The sequence below is a fragment of the Mizuhopecten yessoensis genome, unplaced genomic scaffold (assembly GCF_002113885.1).
Source record: "Mizuhopecten yessoensis strain PY_sf001 unplaced genomic scaffold, ASM211388v2 scaffold10745, whole genome shotgun sequence".
NCBI lineage: Eukaryota > Metazoa > Mollusca > Bivalvia > Pectinida > Pectinidae > Mizuhopecten > Mizuhopecten yessoensis.
This window is the reverse complement of record NW_018408700.1, coordinates 433,326-445,740: the sequence shown is the minus strand read 5'-3', so window position 1 is coordinate 445,740 and position 12,415 is coordinate 433,326. Positions and strand designations below refer to the sequence as shown.

General features: G+C 37.3%; 1 protein-coding gene across 3 annotated transcripts; it reads right to left on the bottom strand.

The window, feature by feature from the left end:
* Positions 1–1,609: 1,609 nt before the first annotated feature.
* LOC110462087 lies at positions 1,610–8,601 on the bottom strand. Of its 3 annotated transcripts, none has more exons than XM_021515916.1 (4): positions 8,310–8,601; positions 4,664–4,851; positions 4,201–4,317; positions 1,610–2,381 (listed from the first exon to the last, which is right to left on the bottom strand). In XM_021515916.1, exons 2-4 carry the CDS (start codon positions 4,824–4,826, stop codon positions 1,756–1,758), a joined length of 906 nt encoding a protein of 301 aa, XP_021371591.1. In that variant the 5' UTR covers positions 4,827–4,851; positions 8,310–8,601; the 3' UTR covers positions 1,610–1,755. The 3 variants fall into 3 exon arrangements, with proteins under 3 accessions (XP_021371591.1, XP_021371590.1, XP_021371592.1); XM_021515915.1 differs by having other exon boundaries at positions 8,370–8,601; XM_021515917.1 differs by having other exon boundaries at positions 1,612–2,381; positions 4,207–4,317; positions 8,370–8,601.
* Positions 8,602–12,415: the final 3,814 nt, after the last annotated feature.

Below are 12,415 nucleotides of genomic sequence, written 5' to 3'. Positions count from 1 at the left end.
GTCAGGGATGAAAGATTCTTTAAGGACATCAGTGGTCGGATAATGCCAGCCATTGACATTACGCACAATTAACACGACACACAACGCCTTGCAAAAACTGTCGTAAGGCAGGGAGGTACTGTATAAGTGGATTACTGGACAATTCCCGATTAACAAAATCATCTTTTTTTGTAGTCTAATCAGTGTGTAGTTATAAACTGCTAAAAAGGGATGGGGAGTGGGTTCGTACATAGATAAGCCCTACTACACTACGTGTAATCTTAAGTCTACACCCAAATTATTCTGTGAAATTACTTTCAAATAGAACTGAATAAGAGAATATATTTAAGTATGCATGGCATGGGAGAAATACATACTTGAAGTGACTATGTTTGGAAGATTTTTGCGCATATTGTAAACATTAACAACAATTGAGCTTTTATCTAAAAACAATGGACGTGTACATATCTAATCAGTAAAACTCACATCTCGAAGGGATTAATTAGGTTTCCACATGTCAGTGCTTGCTTCGTTCTTGCCGTAATCCGAGGGCATACGCATTACGAGTATGTGAATGTGTTTAACAAGGATAAGTGTGATGTTAATTTGCTATATATATTTTGTGTACAATTTCTGCACGAGTAATCAACAACATGATTATCAGACCATAATGTCGCTCAGCTGAGATGAATGCCCTCGCATACAAACATCTCCAATGTACGGTGGCCGATAGCAGCTGGATATAGTGATATTAGTTTACATGTCTTTGTGATCCGTGGTACAATCCCTGTTTTCCTAAGATTTGAATTCTCATTTTTATGTGCAGGTTAAATAAAAGGTACAAAAATATATCTGTGTGTACCATTCTTGATTCATGATTCAATATGATTTGGAAGGATATTATTTTTTATAGTCAGAACAGCAACTAAAATATCCTTTAGCTTATGAACCCCGATTAAGAATACCAGAGACGTCACATTACTCATCTGTTCTATCGAGAGTTGTTTTTCCTAGGCCCCAAACTGGTCTTCTTAACCAGTTATTACTCGTGAGTGTACCTTGATCAGCCTTATAGCCAAATACAGATGTATAATATAATCTATTTTAAAACATCATCACTCTTTATGTATGTGAATCCTGGCGATATTATAGTTATGAAGTTTATTATCGCGGTTCATTTTTACGCTTGTACTACGCTACCATTAATGATCCGCGAAATCGCAACAATATCATCCTCGCGAAAATATCATGATATACAGATTAAAAGAGCTCATGTAAGTCACCTGAGTAAAACAAATTTTGCTGCCTTTGATGCATGGCCAAAAACCAGGAAAGCGACGCATTTGAGAGAAGGGCAATGAGCTTCATCAGCTACAGTAGTGTAATGTCAACAAGTAAACGTATAATTGACGTTGTTGGGTTTATTTTGTTTATCTTAACTTTTATTCAATGACGAAGGGCCCTCTCAGCTTCCTGTTCACGCTATATAATTGTCTTTTATTTTGTTTTGTTCATATTTGTTTGTTTTTGTTTGTTGTTTATGAATACAAAATGTCCTTGAACTTCAATACAAGCACCTTAGAAATAATTATACAATATGGTCCGACCACCTATATGTAACAACCAATGTACATAAAATGTGCAAAGCAGCGAGAGCTGTGGTCATAATATGAATAAAATCCGAAGTTATACATAACATGGGACAACTATAATCTTGACTCCTTTAATTGGAATTGACATTTCGTAGACATATAATGTTTGAACTGCTTATATTGTTCAGGGAAAATCAGTCCAATTTATCTGGATAATTATATCTAAAAAAGTATCTGGATAATAAACGATACGACTCCCGTGGCGGTAGGGTAAAACGATTTTGGTATCCCCGATATTGCGTTTGTCTTTAACCCGCCAGCCAGAACTGGTCAAAAATTGTTCTTTGTTTTCTGATCCCCAGCCTACGCCGTGACCAGAGGCGCCATCTGTCGACAGACTACAAGGAAGACAAATCAGGGCACTTAAGGCAAACCCTACACCAGCCACATTGTTATTTCCTATATTGTCTCTGTGCTTGCTGTGAACATCTGGATCAACGATGGACGCGACCCCGTCGTTCTTCAAGACGCGGTCAACCTCTTTCATGGCATTTACATGATCTGGAAGATCATGAAGAACATCATACAAGATCACCCAGTCAAACTTGCGTGTCCATGCGGCGGGCAATGATGTAACATTTTCTTTTAGAAACTTCACATTTTTAACATCTTGGGTTTTGGAGAGTGCTTTGGTAATCGCAACTTCGCAGTAGTCAACAGCGTATATATCTGGGCCTGGAAAACACTTGCTTAGCGCTCTAGATATATGTCCTGCTCCACATCCAAGATCGAGTATTGTGGTCAGCGACCCTACAAGTAAATCCCATAATTTGATGCTTCGTTTTCAGGTTGATCACCAATTAATACTATTAATCATAGTGATTTATAGTTGAAAGTTTTGAAATCACATAATTTTGTTATTGCTTCGTTTTCATGTTGATCACCAATTAATACTATTAATCATAGTGATTTATAGTTGAAAGTTTTGAAATCACATAATTTGATATTGCTTTGTTTTCATGTTGATCACCAATTAATATTATTAATCATAGTGATTTATGCAAATATAATTATGTTGTTTAACGACAACCATTCAGGTTTAAGGAAGTTCATGTGACGTCATTATAATGCACAGACTGGATATTTGCATCATACATGCGTATTAGTATTAATGAAAATGCATAAATAAAAAAGAGATAAATGGGTACTCAAATTCATTCAAATATGTTAATGCATCTGACCACTGTGACCTTAAAGCAACTAAAGGCAATTTATTTAAACACAGTGTATAGCCCTTTGTCACAGTGTATTACAGTCACCATATTATCACCCTAGGTCACTTGCTTATTTAGAAGAAGTCGTTAAGTTCATATTACACATTTGCTCCCTGTGTTCCTCAAAGCCAGTTATGATATTATTTTTTATACTTTATAATATTTCATCCATGTGTATCACAGCCCAAAATGTCAACAAATTTTACCCATGTGATCTTAAAAGTGGGGAATAATCATCCTTGGTCGCTTGGTTATTCGGAAGAGGTCATTTAGAAACATCTACGCATTGGAACCCTCTGACCTTGAAAGTGGGTCAAGATAATTCATTTGAACAGAGTTTATAGCCCTTCTTCCCAGCATGCTTACGCCAAATTTGATCACATTAGGACGCTAGAATATTCAGAAGAATTCGTTTGATTTGTTTTACATATTTGACCTCTGTTAGACTGAACGCCAGTTAGGGTAAGATATTTGAGTTAGAAGTACAGCTCTCAACCAAGTATACTACAAGCCAGATCGCAGGACTCTATGCCTTTAAGTAATTCAGAAAAATGATGTTCAGTGGTTTTGTAAAACAATGGACCACTATTACCTTAAAGGTAGATCAAGGTCATCCATTAGAACAAAATTAACTCATTCGACCCCTGTGACAGTGAGAATGTGTCAAGGTCTTTAAATTGACGATATTTGATAGCTCTCTAAACATCGGCTGGGATATCACCACTCTAGCTTTCTTAATTGTCTTTTAAAGCTTGTTTTTCACACATTTCACCCCCGAGACAGAAAGTTTTCAATGTCATTTATTTGAACAATGTCGATAGCTCTAGCATGCTTGTGGTTAAGAATTATAACCCTATGCCCATTGATTATGCAAAGGAGGTCGTGTAAATGTTTCGAAAGTGGGTCAGTGTCATCCATTCGAATTTTGTAAGCTGTTTATCCCAGCATGCTACTCGTAAATAAAAATTGCACCATATTCGTCTTGGTTATTCAGAAGAAGTTGTTTAAACCACCTAGATCCCTAGAAAGTGTTTTAAAACAAAAAAAACCAGACCTGTTCACCCTTCAACTAAGCATGTTACTGGATCATCATTCTATTCCTTTTAATTATTCAGAAGAAGGTGTGCAAAGAAAATATTTGGATGGACGAATGACGAACGACGGATGGAGCCACCCGCTTCAACACAGCATTAGCCGTCTTTTGGGGCAAAAACAAAATTATAAATTCCTTTGTAATTAAGTTTATGATGGACCAATTCTATGGTAAAAACCTCTGGATTATAATCATAAATATAAACAGTTATCTGAAAGGAACATCAGAAAATGTAAACGTGGGAAGTGATATCGAGACAGACCCTTACTTGTGTGCTCCATAACTGGAACAGTCAGCGCCTTCACTGTCGTGTCCGGGTCCGCTGTTCTAGCGTCCAAGATGTCAATTACCTCAGGGGGCATTTCATCATATCCATAACCTATATAACACATGATAGTAATCGTTATCCCATAACAAATAGAAAATCACGTATGACTATCACTGAAAATAAATAACTCGGAATAAACACATTAAATAATAATTTAAAATGTTTGATTTTTTTTGGCGTCCGCATTATTAATCGATGTTTGGACAGGATTCGGATTATTCAGTTAATTCCTCAAAACCAGTAAAATTATCATATACAGGTAGGTATTTTCAGGGACGCGGTGATGTGTATTAACAAACACTGCATAGAGTTTGGTTGAGATAATTTGTAATATACCCCAGGGGTATCTTTTACAAATCAAATATATTGTAACATAATTTAAGCAGACAACACTAACCTTCAGGCCCGTCCTTTTTAAAGCAGTTCATCGCTTTATTCGTCATCATTCCTACCATAGGAAGGAACAAGGAAAAGTCGATTCCATTAATTCCTGGTTTGAGTGTTTCGGGGATGTAGTAAAGGTCGGAGTCATCTAATGACACGATCCTGGTGGCTACCATACAGCCCAGCCACTCCCGGACATACCTACAAAGGGAGGTTATTATAGGTATACATCACTAGCAAGACCCTACAATCCAGCCACTCCCGGACATACCTACAAAGGGAGGTTATTATAAGTATACATCACTAGACAGACCCTACAATCCAGCCACTCCCGGACATACCTACAAAGTGAGGTTATTATAAGTATACATCACTAGCCAGACCCTACATTCCAGCCACTCCCGGACATACCTACAAAGGGAGGTTATTATAATTATACATCACTAGCAAGACCCTACAATCCAGCCACTCCCGGACATACCTACAAAGTGAGGTTTTTATAATTAATTATACATCACTAGCCAGACCCTACAATCCAACCACTCCCGGACATACCTACAAAGGGAGGTTATTATAAGTATACAACACTAGCCAGACCCTACAATCCAGCCATTCCCGGACAAACCTACAAAGGGAGGTTATTATAATTATACATCACTAGCAAGACCCTACAACCCAGCCACTCCCGGACATACCTACAAAGGGAGGTTGTTATAATTAATTATACATCACTGGCCAGACCCTACAATCCAACCCATCCCGGACAAACCTACAAAGGGAGGTTATAATAATTATACATCACTAGCCAGACCCTACAATCCAGCCACTTCCGGACATACCTACAAAGGGAGGTTATTATAATTAATCATACATCACTGGCCAGACCCTACAATCCAACCACTCCCGGACGTACCTACAAAGGGAGGTTATTATAATTAATTATACATCACTGGCCAGACCCTACAATCCAGCCACTCCCGGACATACCTTTCATTCATATCTTTATTTCCTCCAAAATAATGAAGAGTACAATGTGGATGAGAACGGTGAGTGCAAGTGACATGAGAACAAAACAAAATGGTGCAGACAAATATTGAGATACAATTGTTATTAATATCATTTCATAATCACATCTTGATAAATGTAAAGACACGTTATAAGTCAATGAAAAGTGGTTAAAGGAAGACTCATTGCAATGACTGCTACAAAATTAGCTAGATTTATTGGAAGGTCACATAGAACGCTCTTTTCCGCAAATATTAGGCAATCTTTGATAACAGACGTGAGCAATTTAACATCGTCATTAAGAGTATCACAAATAACATCGCTTGGAGCACCCAGCAGAGTAGCCACCTGGTCGTCTCTGTCTGACTGGTCGAAAGACACATAAACATGCACAGGATATTTATTTGCTAATTCTAATTCGCCGCAGTCTAACAAACCATGGGCGACTGCGTCTTCAAAAGTACTCTTGCAATTAGCGCAAAAATAGTTCGCAATCAGGTGGAGTCATCCACATTTTGGAAACAGTTTTGCAAATTCCAATAAAAGAAGGATGACATTTTGAAAAGTACCAGATCACTGAAGGTGTCATTTCAGGATGAAGATGTTTGAGAACCTAGAAAAATAAGACGAATGATTTAAACGAGTTTTCCAGTGTTCTGATTCTTTACAAAGAAGAACATTTTTAACTAGATGTTTCCAACGTAACTTTGGAGAAAAATTACCCGACTTAAAAAATTCATTTAAAAAGTCATTGAAGCTGTACTTATACAGTATGTCAATTGCATCAACAATAAAACCCTTTTTAGCTTTATTTACACCAAGGCGATTTTGATACAATCGCAATAAAAACAGCTGTTTAGATGTACAATTAGTTTTGGTTCTACATAATGCCGCAAAAAAGCGAAGCTTACATTGATCTACATGTAAATGAAGCGATGATAAACCAAGCATACCTAATGCGATGTCAGATCTGGTCCTCAGTGGGAAATTTTGAATTAGTTTGGCACGTAAGTGATGTACTGATTCCAACGTGTGTTGGGCAAGTAATGTTGATATCACAGATACTCAAGGAATATTGAGAATCACAAAGATCATTCAAGAGATCATTAATATAAACAGAGTATAACCAAGGGGAGATAATACTACCCTAACGGGTTCCCTGGCATATCTTGAACATTTTCGATACAAAGTTTTGATGAATAACAACACTAAACATATCTTTATACAAGGACATAATTACACATACATATTTCCGACTGAAACCCAAACGTGCGAGCTTGAGAAACAGACCGCCATGCCACACACAGTCAAAAGCTTTTGAAGCGTCTAAGAAACATGTTAACAACTTGCTATCCTGTTCACTGGCATACTCAATGGCTTCATGCACAATATATGAAGTCATAGTACTACTAACTTGTTTTTGGAATCCATGTTGTAATGGATTCACACAAAAAAGTTCTAAATTTTGTAATCTTGTCAGTAACAGTTTTTCATAAACTTTTAATATGACTGTTAAAAGCGAGATTGCTCTATAGCTATTTGGGTCATTCTTAGGTTTGTTATGACCTTTATATAATGTGCATATCAAGCCTTGTTTAAGAAAAGTTGGTTCATGTTCTTATTTTGCAAAAGCATTAAACAATGTGCATAAGCATTTTTACAGGGAGGTTATTATAATTAATTATACATCACTGGCCAGACCCTACAATCCAGCCACTCCCGGACATACTTACAAAGGGAGGTTATTATAATTAATTATACATCACTAGCCAGCAGGGAGATAATTTTCATTATACAACAATAAACATGCCATGCTGTCTAACAAACCCTGACACACCTACAAATGTGATATAAGTACACAGATCACTGGTCCTACCATACTGTCCAACTAACTCTGCCATACCTACAAATGTGAAATAATTACACATATCACTGGTCATACCATACTGCCCAACTAACCCGGCCATACCTACAAATGTGAAATAATTACACATATCTCTGGTCATACCATACTGTCAAACTAACCCGGCAATACCTACAAATGTGATATAATTACACATATCACTGGTCATCCCATACTGTCCAACTAACCCGGCCATACCTACAAATGTGATATAATTACACTATCACTGGTCATACTATACTGTCCAACTAGCCCTGTCATACCTACAAATGTGAAATAATTACACATATCACTGGTCATACCATACTGTCCAACTAACCCGGCCATACCTACAAATGTGAAATAATTACACATATCACTGGTCATACCATACTGTCCAACTAACCCGGCCATACCTACAAAGGTGAAATAATTACGCATATGACTAGTCATACCATGCTGTGCAACTAACCCTGCCATACCTACAAATGTGATATAATTACACATGACACTGATCATACCATATTGTCCAACGAACCCAGACATACCATCACAATTACATTACATACAATCTAGGGACTCATGGGCATTCACGCAGAGGTTAGTAAATTGACATTTCACTAGTCTAATCATAATGGATAAAATCCAGGCATACCTAAACATAGTTGTTGATAGCATTACACATCATAAGTAACATTTTTTCTTCAAATTTTGAAAATTTATCTTTGACAACACGTTTTAAATCCGAATACTGAATCTTTAAATTACGTACTCTGCTCACATTAACCATGGCTGTCCATCTCCGTACATCAATGTAGACGCTTATAATTACCTCTCCTTCAGATTACATGCGTCTGCTAGCTGCAGTGAAGACACCGGTTTATCAAGTCTTTTCAGCTCATCGAACAGACCAAGGTCCTTGCCTATTTTAATGGCGGAGGTGATGTAACTTCCGGCGATGAAGTTCGTTATATTTTCGAATACGTATCCAAATCCATTTTACAGTTGACAAAAATATGAACGTTTAACCTATACAGCCTTGTTAACAGTAATCTTTCTATTCCTAATGTGAGACGCGTATGAGTGGTTACATGTATTAATAAAGACAGCAGCTAAGGAAGCCTTTTGATGCCATATCACAAACTAATCGCGGAACCTCTTGGATAGCTATCGTCGTTATGTCAGAGTAGCTCTACAACAATCACACACTCGGTGCTGGGCTGGTCCAGTGCTTATTTATGTTTCGAAAACTGACGTGAACAGTTTAGTGGAAACACTCTTTCTAAGCTTTCGTTTTTTATGTTGGGATATTTCAGTTTAAAGCGAACACATTATCTGCTCCATCGGCGTGATGTTGTGATAGTTAATTTAAGGAAGAACACATAATTTAAGCTATCGTCGTTATGTTGGGATAATTCAGTTATGGAGGAACACATCATCTGATCTATTGTCTTGATGATGGGATAATTCAGTTATGGAGGAACACGTCATCTGATATATCGTCTTGATGTTGGGATAGTTCAGTTATGGAGGAACACATCGTCTGATATATCGTCTTGATGTTAGGATAGTTCAGTTATGGAGGAGCACATCATCTGATCTATCGTCTTGATGTTGGTATAGTTCAGTTATGGAGGAACACATCATCTGATATATCGTCTTGTTGTTGGGATAGTTCAGTTATGGAGGAACACAACATCTGATATATCGTCTTGATGTTAGGATAGTTCAGTTATGGAGGAGCACATCATCTGATCTATCGTGTTGATGTTGGTATAGTTCAGTTATGGAGGAACACATCATCTGATCTATCGTCTTGATGTTGGGATAATTCAGTTATGGAGGAACACATCATCTGATATATCGACTTGTTGTTGGGATAGTTCAGTTATGGAGGAACACATCGTCTGATATATCGTCATGATGTTGGTATAGTTCAGTTATGGAGGAACACATCGTCTGATATATCATCTTGATGTTGGTATAGTTCAGTTATGGATGAACACATCATCTGATATATCGTCTTGTTGTTGGGATATTTCAGTTATGGAGGAACACAACATCTGATTTATCGTCTTGATGTTGGGATAGTTCAGTTGTGGCGGAACACATCATCTGATTTATCGTCTTGATGTTGGTATAGTTCAGTTATGGATGAACACATCATCTGATATATCGTCTTGTTGTTGGGATATTTCAGTTATGGAGGAACACAACATCTGATCTATCGGCTTGATGTTGGTATAGTTCAATTATGGAGGAACACATCATCTGATATATCGTGTTGATGTTGGTATAGTCTTGATGTTGGTATAGTTCAATTATGGAGGAACACATCATCTGATATATCGACTTGTTGTTGGGATAGTTCAGTTATGGAGGAACACATCGTCTGATATATCATCTTGATGTTGGTATAGTTCAGTTATGGATGAACACATCATCTGATATATCGTCTTGTTGTTGGGATAGTTCAGTTATGGAGGAACACATCATCCGATATATCGTCTTGATGTTAGGATAGTTCAGTTATGGAGGAACACATTATCTGATATATCGGTTATGGAGGAGCACATCATCTGATCTATCGTCTTGATGTTGGTATATGTCAGTTATGGAGGAACACATCATCTGATCTATCGTCTTGATGTTGGGATAATTCAGTTATGGAGGAACACATCATCTGATATATCGTGTTGATGTTGGTATAGTCTTGATGTTGGTATAGTTCAATTATGGAGGAACACATCATCTGATCTATCGTCTTGATGTTGGGATAATTCAGTTATGGAGGAACACATCATCTGATATATCGACTTGTTGTTGGGATAGTTCAGTTATGGAGGAACACATCGTCTGATATATCATCTTGATGTTGGTATAGTTCAGTTATGGATGAACACATCATCTGATATATCGTCTTGTTGTTGGGATATTTCAGTTATGGAGGAACACAACATCTGATCTATCGGCTTGATGTTGGTATAGTTCAATTATGGAGGAACACATCATCTGATCTATCGTCTTGTTGTTGGTATAGTTCAGTTATGGAGGAACACATCGTCTGATATATCATCTTGATGTTGGTATAGTTCAGTTATGGATGAACACATCATCTGATATATCGTCTTGTTGGTGGGATAGTTCAGTTATGGAGGAACACAACATCTGATTTATCGTCTTGATGTTGGGATAGTTCAGTTATGGAGGAACACATTATCTGATATATCGTCCTGATGTTGGTATAGTTCAGTTATTGAGGAACACATCATCTGATATATCGTCTTGATGTTAGGATAGTTCAGTTGTGGCGGAACACATCATCTGATTTATCGTCTTGATGTTGGTATAGTTCAGTTATGGAGGAACACGTCATCTGATCTATCGTGTTGATGTTGGGATAGTTCAGTTATGGAGGAACATATTATCTGATCCATCGTCTTGATGTTGGGATAGTTCAGTTATGGAGGAACACAACATCTGATATATCGTGTTGATGTTGGTATAGTTCAGTTATGGAGGAACATATTATCTGATATATCGTCTTGATGTTGGGATAGTTCAGTTATGGAGGAACACATCATCTGATATATCGTGTTGATTTTGGTATAGTTCAGTTATGGAGGACCACATCATCTGATATATCGTGTTGATTTTGGTATAGTTCAGTTATGGAGGACCACATCATCTGATATATCGTGTTGATTTTGGTATAGTTCAGTTATGGAGGGACACATCATCTGATATATCGTGTTGATTTTGGTATAGTTCAGTTATGGAGGAACACGTCATCTGATCTATCGTGTTGATGTTAGGAAAGTTCAGTTATGGAGGAACACATCGTCTGATATATCGTGTTGATGTTGATATAGTTCAGTTATGGAGGAACCCATCATCTGATATATCGTCTTGATGTTGGGTTAGTTCAGTTATGGAGGAACACAACAACTGATATATCGTGTTGATGTTGGTATTGTTCAGTTATGGAGGAACATATTATCTGATATATCGTCTTGATGTAGGGTTAGTTCAGTTATGGAGGAACACAACATCTGATATATCGTGATGATGTTGGTATAGTTCAGTTATTGAGGAACACATCATCTGATATATCGTCTTGTTGTTTGGATAGTTCAATTATGGAGGAACACATTATTTGATCATCTGGTCTATCGTTGATCTGATCTATCGTCTTGATGTTGGTATCGTTCAATTATGGAGGAACACATCATCTGATCCATCGTGTTGATGTTGGTATAGTTCAGTTAAGGAGGAACACATCATCTGATATATCGTCTTTATGTTGGTATAGTTCAGTTATGGGGGAACACATTATCTGGTCTATTGTCTTGATGATGGGATAATTCAGTTATGGAGGAACACATTATCTGATCTATCGTATTGATGTTGTGATAGTGCAGTTATGGCGGAACACATCATCTTATCTATCGTCTTGATGTTGGTATGGTTCAGTTATGGAGGAACACATTTTCTGATATATCGTGTTGATGTCGGTATAGTTCAGTTATGGAGGAACACGTCATCTGATCTATCGTGTTGATGTTAGGAAAGTTCAGTTATGGAGGAACACATCAACTGATATATCGTCTTGATGTTGGTATAGGTCAGTTATGGAGGAACACAACATCTGATAGTTATGGAGGAACACAACATCTGATAGTTATGGAGGAACACAACATCTGATAGTTATGGAGGAACACAACATCTGATCTTTCGTCTTGATGTTGGTATAGTTCAATTATGGAGGAACACATTATTTGATCATCTGGTCTATCGTTGATCTGATCTATCGTCTTGATGTTGGGATAATTCAGTTATGGAGGAACACATTATCAGATATATCGTCCTGATGTTGGT